This window comes from Haemorhous mexicanus, chromosome 11, assembly GCF_027477595.1.
Source record: "Haemorhous mexicanus isolate bHaeMex1 chromosome 11, bHaeMex1.pri, whole genome shotgun sequence".
Lineage (NCBI taxonomy): Eukaryota > Metazoa > Chordata > Aves > Passeriformes > Fringillidae > Haemorhous > Haemorhous mexicanus.
In genome coordinates this window covers 5,391,577-5,416,463 of record NC_082351.1, presented here as the reverse complement: position 1 = coordinate 5,416,463, position 24,887 = coordinate 5,391,577, and the positions used below count along the sequence as shown (strand labels likewise).

Here is a 24,887-nt window from a genome sequence, read left to right as displayed (position 1 = left end):
CAAACCCTGAGAGGGAGCCCTGAGGGAGCTGGGGGGGCTCAGCCTGGAGAAAAGGAGACTCAGGGGTGCCCTCATCACTCTCACAGCTCCTGAAAGGTGCCTGTGCTCAGCTGGGGCTGGGCTCTGTCTGCAGGGACTGACAGAACCAGAGCTCACAGCCTCCAGCTGTGCCAAGGGAAATTCAGGCTGGATAGCAGGGAAAAGTGATGGAAAGGTGATAAAGTTCTGGAATGGCTGCCCAGGAGGTGGTGCAGTCCCCATCCCTGGGTGTGTTAACAAAGCCTGGATGTGGCACTGGGGGCCAGGGTTCAGCTGAGCTGTTGGGGCTGTGTTGGACTCCATGACCTTGAAGGTCTCTTCCAACCTGGTCATTCTGTGAATTCTGGGTTACCCAGAGCCCTGTGCTCAGGGCCACTGGCCCTCCAAAGGACCCTGCAGCTTGTGGGACTGCAGGGTAGCAGGAGAAAGCAGAAGCCCTTGAGAGAAGATTGGAATGGTGAACAGAGGACGTGCTCACCTTTCACACTCACTGTGGAGTTCAATTCCTTCAAATGCTGCCCCCTGAGGTGAGACACGGTGTGCCCAAGCTGCTGCTGGGAGCTCAGCTGCTCAGCAAACTGAGTAATTGTTCAGCACCTTTAATTCTCACCTCAGTTACATTCCCTGGATGTCACAGGTTCCCCCTCCCTGTCACTCCCCTGGGGTTCTTTATTTTGGTGCCACACTGGGTGCACAGAGGGTGGGCAGGACACAGAGCTCCTGGTTTCCCACCAAAATCCTTCTCTTCCCAAAATCCATCCCTGCCTGGAGCAGGGAACTGGGTCCTGGCAGGGGAAGCTTTGGTCCTGGTAGGGGAAGGTTTGGTCCTGGTAGGGGAAGGTTTGGTCCTGGAGCAGGAGAAGGTTTGGTCCTGGAGCAGGAGAACGTTTGGTCCTGGCAGGGGAAGGTTTGGTCCTAAAGCAGGGGAAGGTTTGGTCCTGGCAGGGGAAGGTTTGGTCCTGGTAGGGGAAGGTTTGGTCCTGGGGCAGAGGAAGGTTTGGTCCTGGAGCAGGGAAAGGTTTGGTCCTGGGGCAGGGGAAGGTTTGGTCCTGGCAGGGGAAGGTTTGGTCCTGGGGCAGGGGAAGGTTTGGTCCTGGCAGGGGAAGGTTTGGTCCTGGAGCAGGAGAAGGTTTGGTCCTGGCAGGGGAAGGTTTGGTCCTGGAGCAGGGGAAGGTTTGGTCCTGGCAGAGGAAGGTTTGGTCCTGGCAGGGGAAGGTTTGGTCCCGGAGCAGGGGAAGGTTTGGTCCTGGCAGGGGAAGGTTTGGTCCTGGAGCAGGGGAAGGTTTGGTCCTGGTAGGGGAAGGTTTGGTCCTGGAGCAGGGGAAGGTTTGGTCCTGGTAGGGGAATGTTTGGTCCTGGCAGGGGAAGGTTTGGTCCTGGAGCAGGAGAAGGTTTGGTCCTGGCAGGGGAAGGTTTGGTCCTGGGACAGGGGAAGGTTTGGTCCTGGAGCAGGGGAAGGTTTGGTCCTGGAGCAGGGGAAGGTTTGGTCCTGGAGCAGGGGAAGGTTTGGTCCTGGCAGGGGAAGGTTTGGTCCTGGAGCAGGGGAAGGTTTGGTCCTGGCAGGGGAAGGTTTGGTCCTGGAGCAGGGGAAGGTTTGGTCCTGGAGCAGGAGAAGGTTTGGTCCTGGCAGGGGAAGGTTTGGTCCTGGAGCAGGAGAAGGTTTGGTCCTGGCAGGGGAAGGTTTGGTCCTGGAGCAGGGGAAGGTTTGGTCCTGGAGCAGGGGAAGGTTTGGTCCTGGCAGGGGAAGGTTTGGTCCTGGCAGGGGAAGGTTTGGTCCTGGAGCAGGAGAAGGTTTGGTCCTGGCAGGGGAAGGTTTGGTCCTGGAGCAGGAGAAGGTTTGGTCCTGGTAGGGGAAGGTTTGGTCCTGGCAGGGGAAGGTTTGGTCCTGGGACAGGGGAAGGTTTGGTCCTGGTAGGGGAAGGTTTGGTCCTGGAGCAGGGGAAGGTTTGGTCCTGGAGCAGGGGAAGGTTTGGTCCTGGCAGGGGAAGGTTTGGTCCTGGGGCAGGGGTAGGTTTGGTCCTGGCAGGGGAAGGTTTGGTCCTGGCAGGGGAAGGTTTGGTCCTGGCAGGGGTAGGTTTGGTCGTGGAGCAGGGGAAGGTTTGGTCCTGGAGCAGGGGAAGGTTTGGTCCTGGCAGGGGTAGGTTTGGTCCTGGCAGGGGATGGTTTGGTCCTGGAGCAGGGGTGGGTTTGGTCCTGGCAGGGGAAGGTTTGGTCCTGGCAGGGGATGGTTTGGTCCTGGAGCAGGGGTGGGTTTGGTCCCGAGCTCTCTGGTCAGAAGGAAGGATTTGAGGGGTGGGGCTTATCCCAACCCTTCTGCTGTTTGTCTAAATTGAACACAAGTTTTTAAAATGCCTCTCAGTTTCCCCATCTCTGGGGCAGGAAAAGAATATTGTGTGCTATGATGTAGAGCATCTTTCTTTTAAAAAAGCAGGCCCAGGCAGACCAAAACACAAACCAAACTGGATTTCTCTAAAAACTGGTTTTCTTAAAAAACACATCTCTGCTCTGTCCAGGCCTGGCTGACTTGGAATTAAACAAACACCCAGTGTGTGGAATTAAATTAGCACCCCGTATTATAAGGACCAAAATAAACCTCTTCCTGCAGCCTGAGTTTTGAACAGGCCTCCTCTGGTGAAAATTAGGGAGAAACTCCAAAGCAGCTTCAATGCCTAAATCTATTTCAGAGATTTCAGTGTGATGGGAATGGGATTATAGGCTGAAAATGATCCCTCAGATCAGACCTCTCATTCTCCTTGTTTGTGCTGGGGTAGAAGATGATTTGCATTTCTCTCAAGCTGCTGGGGTGCTGCAGAGCAGCAGCAGGACACTGAAGTGCCAGTGGGAGGAAAGGGAATTCTCTGGCATTGATGTATTTATTTCTGAAAGGAAACATTTGAATAAACCCTTCAGATTTAAGAAGATGGGAAGTGGCAGATGGTGACAGCTTTGGGGTTTGTTTTAGTGAGGTAGAGACTGACTTAATTGCTGTAAAACCTCACCAGGAGTCACGTGGGATAACCATCCCTGTGAATATTTGAGATATTCTTTACCAGAGACTCTTCCTGCTCGAGCTCCTGTGAGGGGATTCTATCACTAGATACAACTTGAATGATTGAATTTATTATTTTTGACAGCATGTAGCCATGCATAACGACCTTCTTAAGTGTACCCAGAAAATGGAAAAGTGCAAAAATTATAAAATAATATTCAGTGAGAAATGAGAGGTGAGAAACTACCTTGAAAACCAACCCACCTCACCTGTGCTGGCTCACACATTTTAATTTAGAGAGATTACCTACTTCTTGTGGTGCCAGAAAATCATTGTAATGATCATCATCATTTTCATTTTAGCACCAGGGAGTTTGAGGGTGTCTTCTCAAATTGTGCTAATGAAAATGTCTCCTTGTTGGAGCTGGACAAAGGGTGGGGAAACCCTGGGAGGTTCTGAATCTGCCTTTGGGTGTGTGCATCCCCAGCACCATCCATACAGGTGGCCCTGCAAATATCCTCCAAAACCAGGTGTGCTGGCACCACTCCCAGAATGAAGCACACTTTTGGTGCCTTCAAAATCACAAATAACAAAATTCTTCATCAAAATATCATTATTTAGCAAAAAACCTCCTGAATATCACAAAAAAAACCCCTCCTGAATATTGTTATATAGCAAAATTCTTCATCAAAATATCATTATTTAGCAAAAAACCTCCTGAATATCAAAAAAGCCTCCTGAATATAATAAAAACCCCTCTTGAATATCATTATTTAGCAAAAACCTGCTGAATATCAAAAACACCTCCTGAATATCAAAAAACCCCTCCTGAATATCACTATTTAGCAAAATTCCTCATCAAGATATCATTATTTAGCAAAAACTTCCTTAATATCAGAACCCCTCCTGAATATTATAATTTAACAAAATTCTTCCTCAAAACATCATTATTTACCAAAAACCTCCTGAATATCAAAAGTAACCCCTCCTGAATATCATTATTTAGCAAAAAATCTCCTGAATATCAAAAAAATACCCCTGAATATCATTATTTAGCAAAAACCTCCTGAATATCAAAAGTAACCCCTCCTGAATATCATTATTTAGCAAAAACCTCCTGAATATTAAAAAAACCTCTCCTGAATATCATTATTTAGCAAAATTCTTGATCAAAATATCATTATTTAACAAAGACCTCCTGAATATCAAAAAATAAACCCTGAATATCATTATTTAGCCAAAACCTCCTGAATATCAAAACAAACCCCTCCTGAATTTCGTTATTTAGCAAAATTCTTGATGAAAATGTCATTATTTAGCAAAGACCTCCTGAATATCTCTCAAGCTCCTGAGGTGCTGCAGAGCTTCAGCAGGACACTGAAGTGCCAGTGGGAGGAAAGGGAATTCTCTGGCATTGATGTATTTATTTCTGAAAGGAAACATTTGAATAAATCCTTCACATTGAAGAATTCACATTAAAATTTTTCCTTTTCTTATTTTTCTTTCCCCTTTTTTTTAATCCCTCCTGTGATTTATTCATCTGGGTCGAACCATGGGGGCAGCTGGAGCCTTTTCCAGCTTTCCCAGCGTTTTGGGGGTGAATTATTTTGGGCTGAGATATGCAGAATTAGATCAGCATTGAACTTCAAAAAAGCTGAGTGGTTCCATGTACCTTTATTTGTTTGATTTCATACCGGATCATTTTGTGGCTATCAAGGGGGTCATCACTGGCAGGAACCACCTTTTCACTGGAGATTTTTGCTCTGATCACTGGAAGAGAAAGAGAGAGAGAGAATTTGAATGCACATGAGCAGGTGCCCAATTTTAGGAGCCAAACTGAAAATTGTATTGATGGGTTTTGGCATTGTTTTGACACTTCAGGTAGGAGCAGATTGGAAAGATTGTACCGTGAGAACACCAGCTGAGCTGCTGAAAACAAAAGGAAGTGGGCTGTCTGTGATGGAAATCTGAATTCCCAAGGATCTGGAAACCTGATTGATGTTAGCACTCAGTTTTGACAAAAAATGTCCATCAAAATCTCTGGAAGACTCGAATGCCATCAAACTTGACAAAACACCCATCATTCCAGTCAGTGAGCAGGGGAAAGGGACACGTCTGCTGATCCCAGCATTGGTGATCCAATAAACAGACTTGAAGAAAGGCCCTGAAAGCATTGATTTCATGCATGAAACGAGAAGAATCATCTTATATTCACTTTTCTGGGGTTTAGCAGAGCATGCCATTAGTTGTGTTAACCTGCAGAAATCAATCACTTCCTTAATTCATTTCCTGTTCTTTAATCAAGGAGATTTTGTGAGAGAAGAAATGGATTCTTCTCCCCTCTCCTTGTTTGAGGCATCTCCCTTGTGTGTGATGTTTAAAATACACCAGGACTCTTTGGGAAAATTAAAATTAGACTGAGTTGCTTGGTGCCACCCAGATAAATTTGTTTGGCACAACTAACAGAACTCACCCATTTCCTCTTTGCTCTTCAGTTTAGCTATTTGATCAGGAAGCACCACCAGGAGAACAAAAGCAATTTCTTTTCTATTCAATTTATTATTTTCTGGATTAGATGTCTAATAATAATTAAAACCACCTACAAATTTCATATGTTTCCCTTTACAGGCAAAGCTCAAGAGAATTAAAAAGCAGAGACATAGGAATATTCATTGTTTTATTGTGGTTCTAAGAATATGGGGCATGGCCAAAATTCCTCGGGGGATTTTATCCCCCAAAATTAGTGAGAGCCCCAGTTTTTTTTCTCTGTTCTGGATGGCCACTGCTGCAGCTCCTGGGTCAGAGCAGCCTGAGTTTTGAACAGGCCTCCTCTGGTGAAAATCAGGGAGAAACTCCAAGGCAGCTTCAATGCCTAAATCTATTTCAGAGATTTCAGTGTGATGGGAATGGGATTTTAGGCTGAAAATGATCCCTCAGGTCAGACCTCTCACTCTTCTTGTTTGTGCTGGGGTAGAAGATGATTTGCATTTCTGTGCTTGTGGACAGACACTGGCAAAGCCAGAGCAGAGCAGAGTTTTGTGACACCCAAATCACACGTTCCCCCTTCAAAACTCCAGCTTTTTTACCAGAATGACCTCGTTTTTATCATATTTAACATCATAGCTAGAGAAAAGGAATAGGAAACCCAGGCTGAACACAGGCAGGTGGAGGTCAGTCCCACCCAACCCTGGACGATTCCCAGTTCCTCACTAATTAGCTGAGCAAACTGGATGGAATAATCAAGGTGTTAAATTATTATTAAGATCAACGTGCTAATTATTATTAAAGCTGCAGATGCCTGCAGCTTCCAGCCTCCAGCAGGATGCTGCCTCTATTAAACCCTTCTTGAGGAGCATTTTGGACTTGTTGGGAGGAAAGAGTTCTTTCCAGCACAAGCATTAATTTATCCTTTTAAATTCTTCATTTCAGGGGGGAATTTGGGAAGTGGCAGCATCTCTTTAATCATCTGCAGATGTGGGCAGCCCCAAAATGAGCTGTGTGTCTGCAGGGCTCTGATCTCCTGCCAGGGGACAAGGGCTGTGGGCTGGGAGTGCTCTACCCTGCTGGCAGGGACAAATTAGGATGGTGCTGCTTGGTTTTGAGATGCTCTCCTTTGCATCACTACTCCCTAAAAATAAAACAGGATTTCTCATTAAAGAGCCTGTTCCATTCTGAAGGAAAGGGCTGAGAAAACAGCATTGTCTTCTCAGTACCAGAACACGGCTCATGTGCAGGAAATCTTTTCCTGCCTGCTCAGTGTGGAATAATCAAAACTGCTTTCCCCACGTGTCCTATGTTGCACATTGTGCATTTCCATATTTGTATGGAATTCTACTTGTTAGCACACGAGAGGAAGGTTGTGGAGGATCCCTGGTGGCTCCAGGGGTCTCCATGGAGCTGTGCAAGGCTGAAGTGCAAGGCCCTGGGCTTTGTCATGCAGAGTCCTTTCAGTGGGCGTGCAGGTGAAAAGGAGGAGCAGTTTTGTGTTGTGTGTGTTTCGTTCGTTTGTTTAGGACAAAACTTCCAGATGGCCAAGGAGGACAAACTGAGATTCATTTTTTTTACCAATAAGGAAGTTCAATTGTCTAAACTTTGAGCTATTTGGGTTTCACCCTTCCATCCTCCTGAAACCAAACGCACAGAGATCTTTCGGCGCCTTTTGGGTTCCTTTTTATTTTGATTTTCTGTGCATTAATATTTTTTTTGCCATCAGTGTCGTCTGGCTGTCTCCTCAGACCTCTGATTCATGTGGTTGCTCCTGTTTTTAACCACAAGCACTTCCTGCTGGAGCATTCCTGGGCATCTCCCTCTCCTCCCCGGTGGCTCGGGGGGCTCAGGATTCCTCCGACTCTGCACTTCTGTCAGGACATGGTTTGGAGCATTCCAGGGCTGGCTTGGCCTCTCTGTGTGAGTGAGAACAGCCTCTGGTTGTTCAGCAATAATGGCATTTTAGCTGTTATTGCTTCCTTATGAGGAATGTGCATCTATGGGATACACAGGCACGGATCCCACGGTGCAGTGCCAGGAATTGCGAAGGGCTGGGATTCGTTCTGCACCACAAATACAGATTTGAACATCTCAGCAGGAGGGTGTAGCTCTTCTGTGGACTCAGCTTTGATAAAATGTCATTTTCCAGCCTCACTTTGCAGCTGGAGGTTGTCTCAGGTGGCTGAACTGGAAGGAAATGGATTTGAGGTACAGGAGGAGAATGCTCAGCCCTTGGGCTCTCTCCTGAAATGTGTTAAGAATATTTTTACTCCTTCTTTCCTGAATAATAATAATCCTCTCCCAACCATTTGTAAATCAGTAGGAGATCATTTTAACTGGGTAAAACACAGCACATGTTTGGTTTCTCATTTGATGTGTTTGTGTTTTTACAGTCAGGAGAAAAGTTGGCCCAATACAGAAGTGTTTGTATGCAATAAAGGCAGAAAGACAGGCATTCACCTGGGTGATTTCCTTCTGGAATTAGCCACACTAATTAATACTAATTAAATACACATCACCTTGTGGGCTAGAGATTTTTGTAATCGTGAGGAACTACTTTATTACAGGTACATTTCCTTACTCTGAGGAAACTGCCTGCCATGAGATTGATTTTCCTTCACCACAGGGACAAAACCAATGAGATCTGAAGGGAGAGAAGACACAGAGAACTGAGCAGTCACTGCAGGGCCCATTCCAAGGCACAGATGAGGATGGAATCTGGATAAACCCAATCCTTGAAATTCATGATAAATAATAGATTAATATAAAATCTATTAAAATATTAAAATATAATAATAGTTTATAGTCATATAGAAATATATTAATATTTAAAAATTCTTATATAATTAATGTATTCATATACTGAAATTCATATATTTCCTAAAAATAATCTCCTTTTTAGACTCTGAGTTATTTCCAATAACTGAGGGAAAACTGTTGGGTGAAGAATTACTCTCATTGTTACAAGTTGGTGTTATTAAATGAGACATTCTGTATTACAGTATTTGATATTTAATATAATATTACTGTACTTAAGAGGTGAGTTTATCCTCAACAGTCCAAGTGTCAGAAGACAGAGAACTCTAAAATAATCAATTTTACTGCTCCTTCAAAAAGGAAAGCAAGTTGGTTTTTCCTCCCCAAATAAAGTTTATAATCCTAAGAAGCAGGAGGAAAAGGAGAAGGTAAAAAAGTGATGAACAAATGAGGTCTTTTCCTCCACTATCTGTAAAGTACCAGAAACTGCACGGGGAAAAATAATTATCTAGGAAGATATTCAAGATACTGCTGGACATAAGAGCAAGAAGATCAAGCAACTAAGATAATTAAGAATAAATTAAGCAATTTAAGATCCTGCTGGACATATAACAAGAAAATATGTTCTTTAGAACTCATTATGTGCATTCTTGTTTTCAATCTATAAATAGATAAATAGGTGAATATATATAGGCAGACTGAGGAAGAATCTGGGTTTCTGTGCCTCCAGTTCACTTCAGGTTTTTGACAGGCTACACCAGAGCTCTGTGAATAGAAATGTGATCTCCACCTTTCCCAAGCAGCCTTCCTCTGCAGAAATAAGGAAAGTTTCATTCCTATCTCACAAGTTTATAACCACAATCAGCTCTGCCACAAAAACCTTGAAATGAGACTTCAAAAACCATGTTGGCAGGAAAAGATGTAAGCTACTAAAAAGTTATCATCAAAACTCATGAAACTCATTTTTGTCTCTTGTATTTTAAAGGCTCAATTAGCCCTTTCATTTGATTACCTAAAATACAAAGAGTAATTTTTGGGCACTCCTTTCCAGCTGTCTCTTTAGTGTCTGACACTTCACTCCAGCTGCTCTTAGATGTTCCTGGAGGGACAAGGAGTAAAAGGCACAAGGAGAGGGAGCTGAATGAGAGTGTGTGGCTGTCACATGGCTGGACTGAGGATGGCATCCTAAATATAGATAAAAAGCATGCAAAAAGGGTTTTCTGAAATAGCCAGAGCGTGCAGTGTGAAATGCAGCAGAGCTGTGGACACAGGACATGGATGTGCATCATTTTGAAGGCCCCTGTACTCAAACTTTTCTCTCCAGAAAAATCTGTCCTTTCACCAAAATGGAAGCACTTTCATACATAATATTCAGCTGTTTGTGCTCACTCTTCTGCTGGAAGATTAACTCAAACTTCTATTGTCTATCTATTATCTATCTATCTATTAATCTATCAATTATCTATTTATATCTATCTATTAATTTTCTATCTATTAATCTATTATCTATCTATCTAATCTATTAATCTATTAATCTATTAATCTATCTATCTATCTATCTATCTATCTATTAATCTATCCATTATCTATCTATTGATATCTGTCTATTAATCTATCTATCTATCTATCTATTATCTATATATTAATCTATCTATTTATCTATTATACTATCTATTTATCTATCTATTAATCTATCTATCTATCTATTATCTATCTATCTATTACCTATCTAATCTATCTAATCTATCTATCTAATATCTAATCTATTATATATCTATCTATTGTCTATCTATCTATCTATCCATCTATCTATTAATCTATCTTTCTATCTATTAATCTATCTATCAATCTATTAATCTATCTATTATCTATCTAATTATTATCTATCTATCTATCTCTATTAATCTATCTTTCTATTAATCTATCTATTAATCTATCTATCTATTAATCTATCTTTCTATCTATTAATCTATCAATCTATTAATCTATCTATTATTTATCTAATTATTATCTATCTATCTATTTATCTATCTATCTATCTATCTATCTATCTATCTATCTACCTATCTACCTATCTATTACTTATCTATCAGAACTTTTTCCCTCTTTGGGGTTCAGGAGCTTAAAGCTTGCCCCATGAATCTCAAATCCCTAGAAGAAGCCGCCCAGAATTTTGGTGAAAGGAAAATCCCACAGTGACAGCTGCAAACTCAGTTCAAAATCTCTTCTTGTCCAAAAGTGATGGGTTTGGGGGTGGGGGAGAAGGGGGTTTTATTTCCTCAGAAGTGTATATGTACACTCTTTTTTTTCCCCCTCAAATGAATGTATTGAAGGAGGATTTTGCCTCATTGCAACACTTTTGTGAGGTCCAACACTGCTTTACATATCCAAAGGAATCCCAATAATTCTGGTCCAGTTTTTTTGCAGCAGCTCTGATCCCAGGCTACTCAAACATGGCTGGAACACGACATGGTGATGTCTTGGATTTATACACTGCAGGAATTTATTTGAGGAACCTGCAGAAGAGTCCACAGGAGGGGTTTGGAGCTGTACAGGTCAAGTTATCAGGTCCAGTGATTTAGGATAGTAAAATAGAATTTAGAATAATAGAATAGGATTTAGAATAATAGAATAGAATTTAGAATAATAAAGTAGTAATAGTAATAGTAATAGTAATAATAAATTAGAAGTATCTTAGAATAATAAAGCAGGAGAGGGATGAACTGGCTCTGGGCTCTGCAGGCTGGGTGGAATGGCTGTCCCTGTCCCTGTCCCTTTCCCTGTCCCTGTCCCTGTCCCTGGGGTGACAGGCTGAGGTTACTTCCAGTTGTGATGTTTCTCCTTTATTCTCCTTTCTTAGCTGGCTGCAGCAAAATAGAAATCCATTCTCAGTTCCCCTGTGGCAATTCTTACAATTTTCCACCACCTGATAAAGAGGGGCTTTTCTGTTTTTAAGAGCTCCTCATTTAAGTCACTGTATCACTTTCTATGTTTCCTATTTTGTATATCCAATTATATAGATGATTATTATATTATATTACACTATATTATATCATATTATATTATGATAGGTCATGTTTCCTATTTTATATACCTTAATTTATTTTGCTGTCACATAATGGAAGCTTCCAGAACTGCTGCATTAACTGAGCAATGGTGCAACAGTGATGATTTTCATTTGAGTATTGGGATAAACCACTTAGAAATAAACCACCTAGAAATAAACCACTTTTAGAGCAAAAACAGCTGTATATTGTGTATCAAAGTGCTCTCATTTTGGTGAAAGGACAGATTTTCACAGAGAGAAGTCAATTTGGATTTAAGGGCCTTCAAAATGTTGCACATCCACCCATCTGTGCAGTGCTGGTGGTGCCACAGGTTTTGTTCCTGTCAGGACAAAGCTTAGCCAGGAGTTTTCCATTAACACATTTGCTCAGCCAGAGGACTGGTGATTTCCTTCAGGGGGTTGCTGTGGGGTTAAGAAAGAAGGGTTTCTATTAACACCCTGTCCCCACAAGTGCTAAAATCTGTGTTCTGTAGGAGCAGGCTGGGGAAATGTGATCATGAGCTGTTCAGCAGTGCCCATCTTCAGTCTGGGAGGGGAATGAGTTCACAGGGCTCAGCGTGAGAGCAGAGGGAAGCTGGAAATCCCAGAAGGGGACTGGAATTCACAGGGAGAGCTGCTGCAGGGGGAATGTCTGCCTGCAGCCTGGCCAGCAAACAGCACTGCAGCTCAGATTTGCCTCCACTTGGAGTCAGGCATCTGGAAATGGCCAAGAATTTAAATGTGAGCGAGCAGAAAGCAAAACAGCTTCAAGTTTGTGAGCAGAACTCATCTACTGCAGTCACCTAAAGGCAAGTTATGATAAAATAATGCAAGGATTCCAAGGAAATCTCTGGAGAGAGGGTGTGAGCACAGTATTTCATTGGCCTTTGTGTCTGGAGGGCACAGAAGCTGAGCCCAATGTGTTGTGGTACCTTGGAGGAGAATAATGGCAAGAAATTCCATCAGAGCTGCCAAGGAAGCCAAGAATGGGTGGAGCACTTTGGTTTCAGGAGCACACAGAGATGACAAAAAATCACCTTTAGATAGGGAACTAGACATCTGAGACACTTAATTTTTCTTCCAGAGAGGGAACAAAGTCAGCAGGCAAAGAGAAGAGGAATCTGCACAGAATTTGTCACAACAGACCAAAATTAATGAACCCCCTTAAAGCAACATGCACAGGATAGAATAGGTACCTTGGACAGAATCCTAAATTAAACATGCTCTGTTGGCTGCTGATTTATATTGCTCACAAAACCTCTAAAATGTACAAGAGGGTGTAAAATGTCCCTCCATGATTGAGAGCAACTGTCCCACCTGTCCAGCATTGCCACTCTCCCCTTCCCTGCCTGTTTCTAACCAAACATGCTGGATTGTTCAGTGGTCTCAGAGCTTTACTTGCCATATTTGCTTATGGTGAAGCTCTGGTTCTCACCAAGGAAGAGAGCAAAATAACTTGATTAAATATGAATGTATGCAGAAAATATTGTCATTTCTCAGAATACATGTGATAGGAAGAAAGAAGATTTGGCAACTCAGATTATAACTCTGATTAAAGCTCTCAGGTATCTCTAATGCTTCAAAAAGAGGCAAAAGTTATTGATTGATTGACATAAAATAATGTTGGAAAAGAATTAATTTAATAAACGATGTGTACCTTTGCATACACACTGATACTTTTATCAGTGTGTGCACACATATTTTTAGATTATTTTAGAGATCATTCTGGGGAGAATGAAGGTTTTGTTTTCTTTGATTTGCACATGTTAGCTTCCAGCAGGAGAGGCAGTGGTGCTGTGTCAGTCATTTGAAATCCCTGGGACTGTGTTCCATACATCCCTGGGAGCAGGAACCATTTCTGCCATGAGCAACCAGCCCTGCCCGTGCCAGCAGGGGATTTTATGGCTCCATAAATTGCCTTGAACCTCAACACATGATTTTATGTCAATCAGTCAATAACTGTTTAGGACCTTTCCAAAGCAAGTCCCTGAACACCAAATATTCTGGGTTTATCTGCTCGTGCTCAAGGATTGGCCAACTACACTCTCATGAAAATGCCAATATTGTCTGTCCTTTCCCACTTTAAATTGCCTTCATTTTTCTCTAGTCCGAGTCCAAACAAGGAGGATCTGCTGCTGTTGTCACTCCATCTCACATATTTTGAGGTGGTTTGTGCTGCATGGGGAAGGTTTGCACTCTGTGATTGCAAAAGCTCTCCTGCCTTTTACTGCTCCAGGGTTTTCCTTTGCAGCTTGGTGGCATGTGAAGCCTTGTCTTTATTTACAATAAGTAGCCTGAGCTGAACTCAGGCAGCTCTCACTTTTGCAAATCAATTCTTATTTAATTGGATCTTTCAGAACCTGGTTGTTACCTGGGACACTCCCAGTCAGTTCCAGACCACCTCTGCCATGGCTGTCCACATGTTCCACCTCCAGCTGGCTTTGTTGGAGGTTTTTTAAGCAAAACTTGCTGGCCACCATCACCACCTCTGGCAATAGTTTAAAATATCCATTTGTTAAATTCTTGTGCAGAAGACTCCCAGTGTTGGGGCAGGGGTAGGCTGGAAGTGAAGGCTGATGTGTGTCAGAATGGCTCAGGCAGTGCTTGTGGGGTCAAAAATGACTCCTAAACCCCCACAGGAGTGCTGCCAAATTACTGCTGGTGCTGCCAGGCTGGGGATGGGATGGATACAGCACACTGCCAGGAGAAAAAACCTGGGAAATTATTCCAATGGCTCCTGTGACAGCCTGGGAGTGCAGGTGTCCCACACAGCCTTGGATGCCTTCAGCATCCAGGAGCCTGCAGCCCTTCCTTTGAAGGGCTGATTTCAGAATTATTGCACAGCTTGGAATTGTTTCAGACTGCAGCAGAGAGAGAGATGTTTGCTTCAGGACCTGCTGAGCTGCTGCTTCATCCTGATTCTTGCAGGAGTGGAAACCCTACATTTGTATTTCTCTTTTGAGAACAAGACAGTGTTGAATGCTCTTTGAATGATCTTTAAACAGCTGGAAAAGAACAAGTGTTTTTAGCAAATGGCTCATCTATCAATGACTCTTTCACCAGGACAGAGCAGCAAGCAGTAGCTTCATTTCCAAACTGTAACTCAGCTCAGATGTTTGGGGCTGTGGGGTGAGTTCAGTTCTAGCTGCAAACAGAATGAGCAGCAGCAGAGCTGCCCCAAAACTGAGTGAGGGTGACAAGATCTCCTCTGGGTTTGTAGGATGGATTTCTAGTCTGTGAGTCTACATTGCCACTCCTGCTCCACAGCTCCCAGACCCAAAGTTGAGGAATCTTTAGTTCAAAACCTATTTCTGCTAGTTGGGCTATAAAGGGAATTTTATTCTTCCTGCTTTGCATTTTTGTTTCCTGACATTCCATCAATAAATGCTTCTAGCCAGCTGTAAAATAACCAAATCATTAGCACAGGAATCAACTGAAGCACAGGTTCTGAAATCATGAGAAGGAAAAGTTGTGGAGCTTTCTGGACTATTTGAACAAAGGTGGTTTGGATCTGTAAGCACAGAGCTTGTTGAAGAATTTAACTGTAACTGTAGCAGGATTTTCCCCTTATTCTGTGAAAAGCAATGTATGGAAGAGCATTTCTTAGTCCTGGGGATGTTTGCAGTTGCATGGGAAGATAAGGGTGGTGAGATAATCCAATCTGTAACTGAGCAATCAAAGCCTTGCAGGAAGTTCGTGACTTGGACTAAAACTCCACTTTTGAGAAACTTTTGAAGACTGAAAACCCCATGAATGGTCTCCAAGTTGATAAAGCAGATCCCAAGGATGGTTTTTTAATTACCTTGTGACAAGGATATTCATTTGCACTGCATTGTTTCTCAGGGTAAATGCCTTGAAGGATTTGACTACTCTGCAGGGTTTTATTCATAATAAACCCTATGGGGTTATTTTATTAACCCTACAGAATTTATGAACAGACCTGTTCTAGCCTGCATCCAAACTGCATTTCCAGTTCAGCCTTTTGGGGTGTGCAAGGCCAATATTTCACCTCATTAGGACTCTCAGGTAGCTCAGGATTTTGTCCATCTCTGTGCATCTCTGTGTTTTTGGCTCAGGATGCACAAATTCCTCCTGTTGAAGGCAGGAGTTGATTGGCTTTGCTCCCTTGTTAAACCAGAAGATTACATGGTTTATTTTTTTATTATTATTAGAAGAATACATTCAATGTCTGAGAGTGAGGTTTTAGAATCTCATTTTTATAAACTTTCAACGAGAAGAGATGAGTGTATTTTTAACAGAAGTGTGGGGTTCTTTTAACTTAAATATCACCTAAAAACTGCCCAAACTGATTTCCAAATGTTGTTCAAGGTCAGCTTTATTTTCACAGCTGCTCCTTGTGTTACCAGGAACATTTCTCTCTGCTTCCCAAGCCTCAGATACCACATCATTTGACTGGTAATCAACATCTGCCTAATTTCAGCTGGAGAATAACCCTCCCTTTATGCTCCAAGCCTGTAGGACAACATACATGGTGTTATTGTGGATTTCCATTCACGGGGACACGGCCCTTCCTCGGGGTGGACAGAACCCCCCATTGCTGAAATCGTTCCTAATGAGAAAGTTTGGGATTAAAGTTGGCATGTTAATAGGATTAAGAGTTTGGCAGCCTTTCATGGTCTCTGTTTTATATTATTTAGACTTTGTTTCTAAGCTTGAGTTTTGTTTCTCCCCTCAGTGTGTGTAGAATGTTGTTTTTGAAATGATGGGGTTCCATTTCCCAGAGTTACAACACATGATTTGAAATAAAAGTAACTCAGTTTTTTTTTGTTTTCTCCTCCTGAATTTAGAGCACACTCAGCAACAAGCTGGTGGGACTGAGTCACTTCTAAGTCAGGCAAGCAGCACAATTCCTCTAAAATTTCATTTTACTACCCAATAGCCAGCTCTGGGGTATTTTTTTTTTTTTTTCACTAAAGCAAATTAAGTTACATTTTTCAGCCATGTCCTAATTGACAGGAATGTTGTGCTCAGTGGGTTTGGCCCCTTAAAATCCCATCCTGTTGTTCAGTTCTGTGATGCCACCTCCTTTTACAGCCACAGCTTTGAAGGGCTGGGAGCAGTGCCATGAAAATGCAGGGGAAGGAGAGCTCAGCCTGGGTTTTTTTTCCCAGCCCCAGCCCCATTTTCAGGCTGGAGTGGCAGAACTCTGGAGAGAACTCATCCACACAATATTGGGAATCCTTTCCCAGAGTTGCATGGGATTGCCAGTGTGATTCAAGCCTTGAATTCAGCAATGAAAAGTGAGTTAGTAAAACTGAATTTCCATGGATTTTTCAAGCTCTCCAAGTGTTTGCTCCTATCCTAAACCCTCAGGTAGATGCAGGGTTTTTTGTATGTCTTATTCAGGTCTTACCCTTCCTGTTCCCTAACAGGAAATTCAGGCTCCATCCCAGGAAGCTGCTGCACTAATATTTTAGTGACATCTAGTGAATTTAGTGAAATTTAGTGAATTAATATTTTAGTGACATTTATTTTCACTATTTGTCTGCAAAAGGAAGGACTCAGTGCCATTCCCACAGCAGCATTCCAGGAATTCATTGAATGGGAATATTCAGGTTTTCCACTGGATATTCAGGTACAAAGACACAGAATTGTAAGCAGGGATTGACACCACAGCACTCCTGCAGCCAGAGCAGCCAGATTTTGTAGGAATTTTGCATTTTTTAAAGCAATTAGAAGTTTCAGGGTGGGATACCCAGCAGTTTATGTGTACTGCAATTATTCCTGAATTGCCATTCATGGGCATTTTTACCCGTGATGAGCCTTTGCAGGGGGCCAGGTATTTTCTCCTCTCTCTAAATGTATCAGCAGCTCCTTTAAACTTAACAACTTCCTAGAATTCATGCTTCATGAATTCCAATTTTAAATTGTATTTGAAAGTGCTATTAATATGTATAAAAGTATGCATAAAAGTCAGAAAAAAATAATTTTTATTTCTTTTGTACTTAGAGAAGAAACCTGGTCTTCTTTTCTCTGAGTTTGACAGGGCACTGTACAGCCAAAATTGATGGAGAGATTAATTTTTCAATAATTTTTGTTGATGAACCTAACATTTGTCATACAACAAAATGTGGATTTAGGAATACATAAAATCTGGATCTAAGAATGATTGTGAATGATTCCCACCTGCCAGCACTGATTTCCTGAGCACTGGGGGGACACACAGGACTGGAATTCTTTTTTCCTCAGCCCCTTGCTGAGAAAAAGGCTGAGATTGGCCTCATTTTCAGCCCCTCTGCATAAACCCACCAAAATCAGTTTTGAAATAATTATAATTTTAGCTTCTTTTAAGAAGATTCATTGGTTCTGGAGGTGTGGCTGGCAGCACTCTCCTCCAGTGGCACCAATGCTGCCTCCCCACTAAAATCCTTGCAGGAACCACTCTCAGGTGGGTTTTTGCCTGTTCTTTGGATCAGAACTGGAACAGCACGAGCCCAGTACAGCATTTTTGCCACCAATCCCCAATTCTTGGAGCAGAATTTCAGCTTCCACTCCTCAGTGTGAGCCCTGAGGAATGGCAGCAGCACATTGGCAAGAGGCTCTGGAAGTGTGCATTATAGGCACTGGAAATGTGCATTATTGCCATTGGAAATGTGCATTATTAGCACTGGAAATGTGCATTACTGGCACTGCATATGTGCATTACTGGCATTGGAAATGTGCATTACTGGCACTGGGAATGTGCATTATTGCCATTGGAATTGTGCATTATTGGCATGGGAAGTGTGCATTATTGGCACTGCATATGTGCACTATTGGCACTGGAAATGTGCATTGTTAGCACTGGAAATGTGCATTATTGGCACTGGAAATGTGCATTACTGGCAATGGGAATGTGCATTATTGGCACAGGAAATGTGGATTACTGGCAATGGGAATGTGCATTACTGACACAGGAAATGTGCATTATTGGCACTGGAAATGTGCATTATTGCCATTGGAATTGTGCATTATTAGCACTGGAAATGTGCACTTCTGGCACTGCATATGTGCATTACTGGCACAGGAAATGTGCATTACTGGCACTGGGAATGTGCATTAATGCCATTGGAAATGTGCATTATTGGCATGGGAAGTGTGCATTATTGGCACTGCATATGTGCACTATTGCCATTGGAAATGTGCAATTTTAGCACTGGAAATGTGCATTATTGGCAATGGGAATGTGCATTATTGGCACAGGAAATGTGCATTACTAGCAATGGGAATGTGCATTATTGCCATTGGAATTGTGCATTATTGGCAATGGGAATGTGCATTATTAGCACTGGAAATGTGCATTATTGGCACTGGAAATGTGCATTACTGGCATTGGAAATGTCACTGCCAATATAAGACGATAAAACAACAATAAAACATTGAATTTCACTGCTCATCTTTCCTCTCCTCACTTGGAGCAAGCACCATCCCTGTTTCCAGTGCATCCCCAAAACTGATTTTTTCCACCAGGCAGATTTACCTCCCACCCAATAATGTTCAAATTAACCCAACCCAGCACAAAACTGGACATTACATGGCACAGAGGCAAAACTGGGGGACACTGAGCCACAAAGGTTTTCATTTGGAACTCAGCAATAAAGAAATTGCATATTGTGATTATCTCCCAGAAGAGCTGACTCTGAAAACTTAGTCCTGGCATATTTAAAGAAAATTTGCACTGTTACATTTAGATGTGATTAAAATTTAATACATCATCTGGCACATCTTTACAGTGCTTTATCTCCGTGATCTTGGGAGATTTTAATGGGCTGAAAATGCTGTCAAGCTCCAGCTGTAAAGTTTCCATCCTATTTTGAAATGTGCCACTCTTCTCCAAAGCTACACAACTTCTGAAGCTATCTATATCTATATCTATATCTATATCTATATCTATATCTATATCTATATCTATATCTATGTATTCAAGACCTGTTAGTCATTGCTGTTCAGTAAAAATATAATTTTCAATATTTTTTTAAGAAAAAACAATAATGAGACAGTTGAAATCAGAAAGAATACAACCAGCTTTGAAGGGAACTGGTGCTACACAGCTAAGAAATGTGAAGTATTTACATATTTCTCCTACTGTCCAAAAAATAACCCAAGGGGAAAAACCAACATGAATTTAAAGTGCCAGGCTTCAGAAAGGAATCAGTGCTGCCCATAGCCCATTTTTGCCTCCAGATTGACTGGTTTGAAGCTCAAATTGGTCCAGCATTGAGGCCAGGATGACAAATTCAGTGGCAAAAAGGAAATCTGTTACCTTGGCACTATCTGGTAAACTCGATTGCATCCATGTTTCTCTCCAAAAAAAGCCAATTATCCAAAGAGTTTTCATGTGCTGGCTTGTCACTCCAGGGCCTCACTACTGAATTTGTTACCCAGCACCTCCTCCCACATTTTTGTGAGGACAAAACCTGGGCATTGTGGTCAGCACTGCTAATTAACATGGACATCTGTTTAATTAAACCCCTCCATTCCCAGGGCAAGTCCTCTAGGAAAGCAGAGGGGTTTGCTGGGGCTGGAGGAGCGCAGCACATTTTAGGAGGGCCTCAGCAGCCCTTAGAAGAGCACAAGGGGGATCTTGTATCTCTGGTTTTGTGTAAAAGGTGTGGATCTCCTGGTGCCAGGCACTTCCCACAAAGGAGGAGTTAAATTAAAAACTACTGAGAAGCTCATGACAATTTCTCCAAGCTGTACTGTGGGAACTGGAAAACCAGAAACTTCCATAGACACTGAAGGGTTTGATCTGCAGCTTTGGAAGAATTTTGTGTTGATGTAAGAACAAAATACACAGATATTAAGCAGAAAAATCATAAACTTATGATTCTATAGTTGTAAGAAAATGCCTTAAGTAAGTGAGCAGCTGTCCTGATGAGATGGTGAAGGGTTTGTAGTGTAGGGTGGGGCTGTATGGAGTGAGCTGAGGGTTCAGAAGTTATAACAGAAGCATTTGTGTGCAAGTGAGACAGAAACCATTGGACAAAAGTATCCACAGTGCAGCAGAAGTGAGTGAGGGTGATGGGCTAGAAAAGCAAAATAAACCCTGTGGCAGCTGTGCATTGGGTTAGAAAGTTCTGTATTGCCTTGTGACAAAGAACCTGGGACTGCTCTTGAACTGTGGCTGAATGCCTGCTCCTCTAAACTCTCACAGCCCCTGAGACTGGTGTTTGTCTGAGCTATAAATTGTTTTTAGCTTGAAAATAGTCCCTTTGTTATTATCAGTGCTAATGATGCTGTACAAAATCACATCCCCTGAAGGCTCTGAGGGAAGAGGAACAGATCCAGGGTCAGGTAGATGGCAGGGCTGGCACAGCAGCCCTGATGCATCCTGGCAAATCCCACAGTCCTTCCCAGCCTCAGCCCTGCAGGCCTCTCCACCCATCCCTGATTTTGGGCAGGACCAGGAGCTCTCCCTGATCCAGCTCTGTCAGACATCCCCTGATCTCTCCTGGGTTCTGTGCTGCCTCTGGGCATCCAGAGCCACAAATGGCAGTGAAGGACAAAGTGTCCCAGCACCAATCATCTTAACAAAAGGCAAAGCAAAAAGTTGTCCAGACTTAATTAATTTCTGTGCTTGTTTTTCCTTGGATCTCTCAGAAATGCTGCTGCTCAGTGGCTTCACACATTCAATTGGAAGTCCAGGGAATGTCAATTCAATCCCTCCCCCTCCATCATAGTCATGCTGGAGGAAATTAAAAATATTGCCTTTACACGGTGACTGAAGGACATGTGGTGGTTGGTAGCTCCATGAGCAAGTCTGAGACTTTATCTCTGGTTTTCTTGCAGAGTTTTGGGTCAGAGCATCTCTATTTTAATAAGATGTGCTAGGAAATCCTGTGAGGGAGTCCTTGGCTGTGTTTGTGGCACGATAGAATGAGCTTAATGAACTAATCAATTTAATAACTGAAGAACTGGAACAGTCTCAGCACACAGCTGGGAGCCAGGTGGCCCTGAGGTCCTGAGGCCACAGGTGTGTCCCCGAGGCCACAGGTGTGTCCCCAGGCAGCTGTGGAGGCACAGCCCCAGTTCCCAGGGGATGAGCAGTGCCTGGCCAGGGCTGCAGCCCAGGCTGCCCCTTCCTGCCGGGCACAGCTCCTCTCCTGGGCACAAAGGCTGCTGGCACCGGCCTGGGGGAGCTGCTCTGCCAAGCTGCTCCCTGGAGCTTCCTCCCACACAGGACAGGCAGCTCCACTGCAGCTCCTTCCTTCCAAGGGGTTTCACTCCCTTATTCAAAATGTTGTGGCCAAAGATTATCCAGGAATTCAGCCATGAATGCCCAGAGCAGGTTTTGTGTGTGTGTGTGTGTGTGTACATGCAAATGTATGCACAAAAATATGTGTGCACTTCTTGGGATGAAGAATTCCCTTCATTTCCCACTTTGTGATGTACAGAAATGGTATTTTAAAAGTATAAATGGTGAACAAAGGGATCTTTGACATAAACATTCCTCAGCCAAAAGAGGAAGTTTACTTGGATAAGAATATTTATAGGAGTGAGAGCTTGAGCAACAAGTCCAAACATTGTAACACAAAACTCTGGGAAGTATTTAAATAAAAAGTAGCATGATATAGTAGAAAAGCTAAAAGTAGCGTGATGTGGTTCCTGTTTGTAAAATACATCTAAGAAATGAGTAAGTGTTAATTTGTATCATCAGGATGGTGAAAATATTCATTAAGGTGGCCCATAATGAATACTTTGAGTTTCCTCTATACTGTAAAGTTGTTAATTTTGGATAATTTTTACATGAAGCCTGTTGAAAAGCTGTCACTTTCTCATGCACAGTTCATATTTAGTTGTAGCACAACTTTTATTTCCTTTCACTCCTTAAACACCCCCGAGTGTGCAATGCCTGGTGGAGGCACCTCCACGAAAGGGATTGCTGAACACGGGCAGATTAAAAACCAATTTAACTGATGGCCACAAACAGAGCTCAGAGTTTGTCATGGCCACAAAGATTTTCTGTCAGGGCATAAAAGCAATGAATCAGTATGCAGAAGGTATTGCCTGCCCCATAGAGATGCTAATTCTGTGGCACTTTGGAAACTCATGTTCTACATTTACTGTTCACACCCCATGGAAGCTAACCAGCCTTAGCCTGAGCTAATGAAATCAAAAGGCTGCAAAATGTCACATTTTCTCAAAATGTCACACTTTCTCATCCCCCTGCAGCCTAATTTTGGGATCTTTAGGCTCTTGCTATGAGTTGTTTGACAACTGTGGGGCTGCCTGGCTGTCATGAGGCACAATTGTCCCAAAGCTGGAGAGTTATGTTCACACAGAGCTGCTGCAGCCACTTTATCTGCACAAAATAAAGGCCCCACCAGCCTCCTGCTCCAGAAAATGACAGAAAACCCCAAGAATAAATTAAAGAAAGTATAGAATAGCAGAACAAAGCTCAAAAGTTTCAGCAAGTTACCACTGGGGACTTATATTTTGTTTTTTGTTTTGTTTTGGTTTTTTCCCCTGAAGTGCTATAAAAATATCTGTATGAGTAGTTTACACATTACAGGCATATTTAGATAGAATGTTTTTTACATAGCAGATACTGCTGTATATAGCAGTAGATATTTGAAAGCTCAGCTATTTTCTAAGTTAGGACCTAAGCTACAAATATATAAAAAAGATGTTGTATATAAAATATATCAGGCATATAAAGTATAGAAATATCTGTTATATACAATAGATATAGAATATATTAAAGATAATACATCAATTATATAAATATATGTGAAGGATAAAAATACATTAATATATAACGCATATAGAATATAGAAATATAGATAATATTTATAATATGAAATGGGATATATAGATATAGATATGGAGATAGATTTATAGATAGATATCTATATAGATATATCGATTTATAGATAGATATATAGATTTATAGATAGATAGATTTATAGATAGATATATAGACATATATCTAGATAAATGACCTATAGATATATAGATATAAAATATATAAAACCACATTAAAAATAAATAAAAAGCCATTCTCCAACCCAGCAATCCCAGCCATTTATAACCACGAACCCTCCTGGCAGGGCGCGGGAAGCAGAGCAAGCCCTGCCATCTACTCCCCTGCGTTCGGGGCAGTGCAGCCCAGCTGCCAGCAGCCCTGTCCCCTGTCCCCGCTGCAGAAGAGCCCCGCGGAGGCTCCGCGGCCGCGGACTCACCGAGCGCAGCATCGCACAGCAGCTGCTGCGGGTGCGCGGGCGCGCAGCTGCAGCCGGACACGGCCGCGGGCAGCGCCCACAGCGCCAGCGCCAGCACCAGCGCTGCCCCTCGGCTCCCGGGGCTCCCGGGGCTCCTGCCGGGGCTCCCGCTGCCCGCTCGGCTCATGCTCCGCACGGGGGAAAGGCTCTGCCGGAGCCGCGGTGTCCCGGCCGCGCTGGGATGCTCGCCCGGGGATGCTCGGGATGCTCGCCCGGGGATGCTCGGGATGCTCGCCCGGGGATGCTCGGGATGCTCGGCCCGCGCCGCTCGCTCCGAGCGCTGCCGGTGCTCGCTGCCTCCAAACCAGCCGGACATGGGACCCTCTTATTTATGGCCCCGGCGCCGAGCCCCGGCTCCGCCTTCCCGCGCTTCAAAGCTCGTTTATTGGTGACATCGTCCCGAAGAAGCTCGGGAGTGGAAATGGTAATCGCCAGAAGCTCCCACAAAACCGGCTCTGCGCGGATCTGAAGCTGACTTTCGGAGCGTTTTATCTCCTCCGAGTGAGTTCGCGTCCAGTTTGGATTTAAAAGCCAGCCCTGCGATCTAATTTTGGGCAAGTAAACAGAGCTGTCCTGTTTGGAGCTCCCGATCTTGCCCTGCCCTTCTGGGCACTTTCCTGAGCTGCCGTCCCCGTTCGCAGGCCGGACAGAACTTCATTCATGGGAAGGAAACCTCGCAAAGCTCTGCTTGTGAGCCCCCAGCGTCGCTGGCTGCAGGGAATAACCGATTGCCAATCAAAGCCTCAATAAAAGGCATTTTATACGGAATTATTTCATGGCAGGTTTAATTTCGAATAGCAAGGAAAAGTATCCCAGCGGTTTTGGAGGCACAGCCCTTTCCCTGCATTCCTTGTTAATGCAAATCCTGCTCAGAGCAGATCTGTGCCCGCATTTCCCGGCTGACGTTGGGAGTGGAGTTCAGTGGAATAAATGCAGAGCTCAGAAATCCTTCTCACCATCAGAGCTTTGGTCGCTGTGGCAATCTTGGCGTGTGTAACCTGTGGGCACCCTCTTTTTGTGAAAAAAAATTGTTCCATGAGGAAGCAACCCAAGGTTTGATTAGAGAGTAATAAAGAACATCTCTGGATTGGCATGCAGGACAGGGCTGCTTAAAAAACCCAAATCAAGCCTAGGAATTGAAAATTCATCAACATGACCTGAACCATTCCAATCCAGGCTCATGAAAATGCATTTTGTTGAGGCTGAGGTTTAGGTGTGCCCAGAGTAGCTTGTTACCTTTAGAGAGAAGTGTACGTGTTTTACAGCAGCAGATTTATTTCATTTCTGAACAGTTATACAAATATTAGTGCTCTGATTATTTTTCTTTTTAATTCCCATCCCCCTCAAG

At 43.2% G+C, this 24,887-nt stretch overlaps 2 protein-coding genes across 2 annotated transcripts in view; one reads left to right on the top strand and one right to left on the bottom strand.

Moving 5' to 3' along the window:
* The window catches only part of TIMP4 (TIMP metallopeptidase inhibitor 4), a 30,644-nt gene extending 6,774 nt beyond the window's left edge, over nt 1-23,870 (bottom strand). Inside the window, exons 1-2 of the mRNA XM_059856134.1 lie at nt 23,501-23,870; nt 4,701-4,798 (exon numbers count right to left, since the gene is read on the bottom strand). Of these exons, the coding sequence (XP_059712117.1) occupies nt 4,701-4,798; nt 23,501-23,855 (453 nt within the window). The 5' untranslated portion in view covers nt 23,856-23,870. The remainder of the gene's footprint in view (nt 1-4,700; nt 4,799-23,500) is intronic.
* SYN2 (synapsin II) overlaps nt 1-24,887 on the top strand; it is a 192,363-nt gene that overhangs the window by 118,223 nt on the left and 49,253 nt on the right. The window lies entirely within an intron of this gene.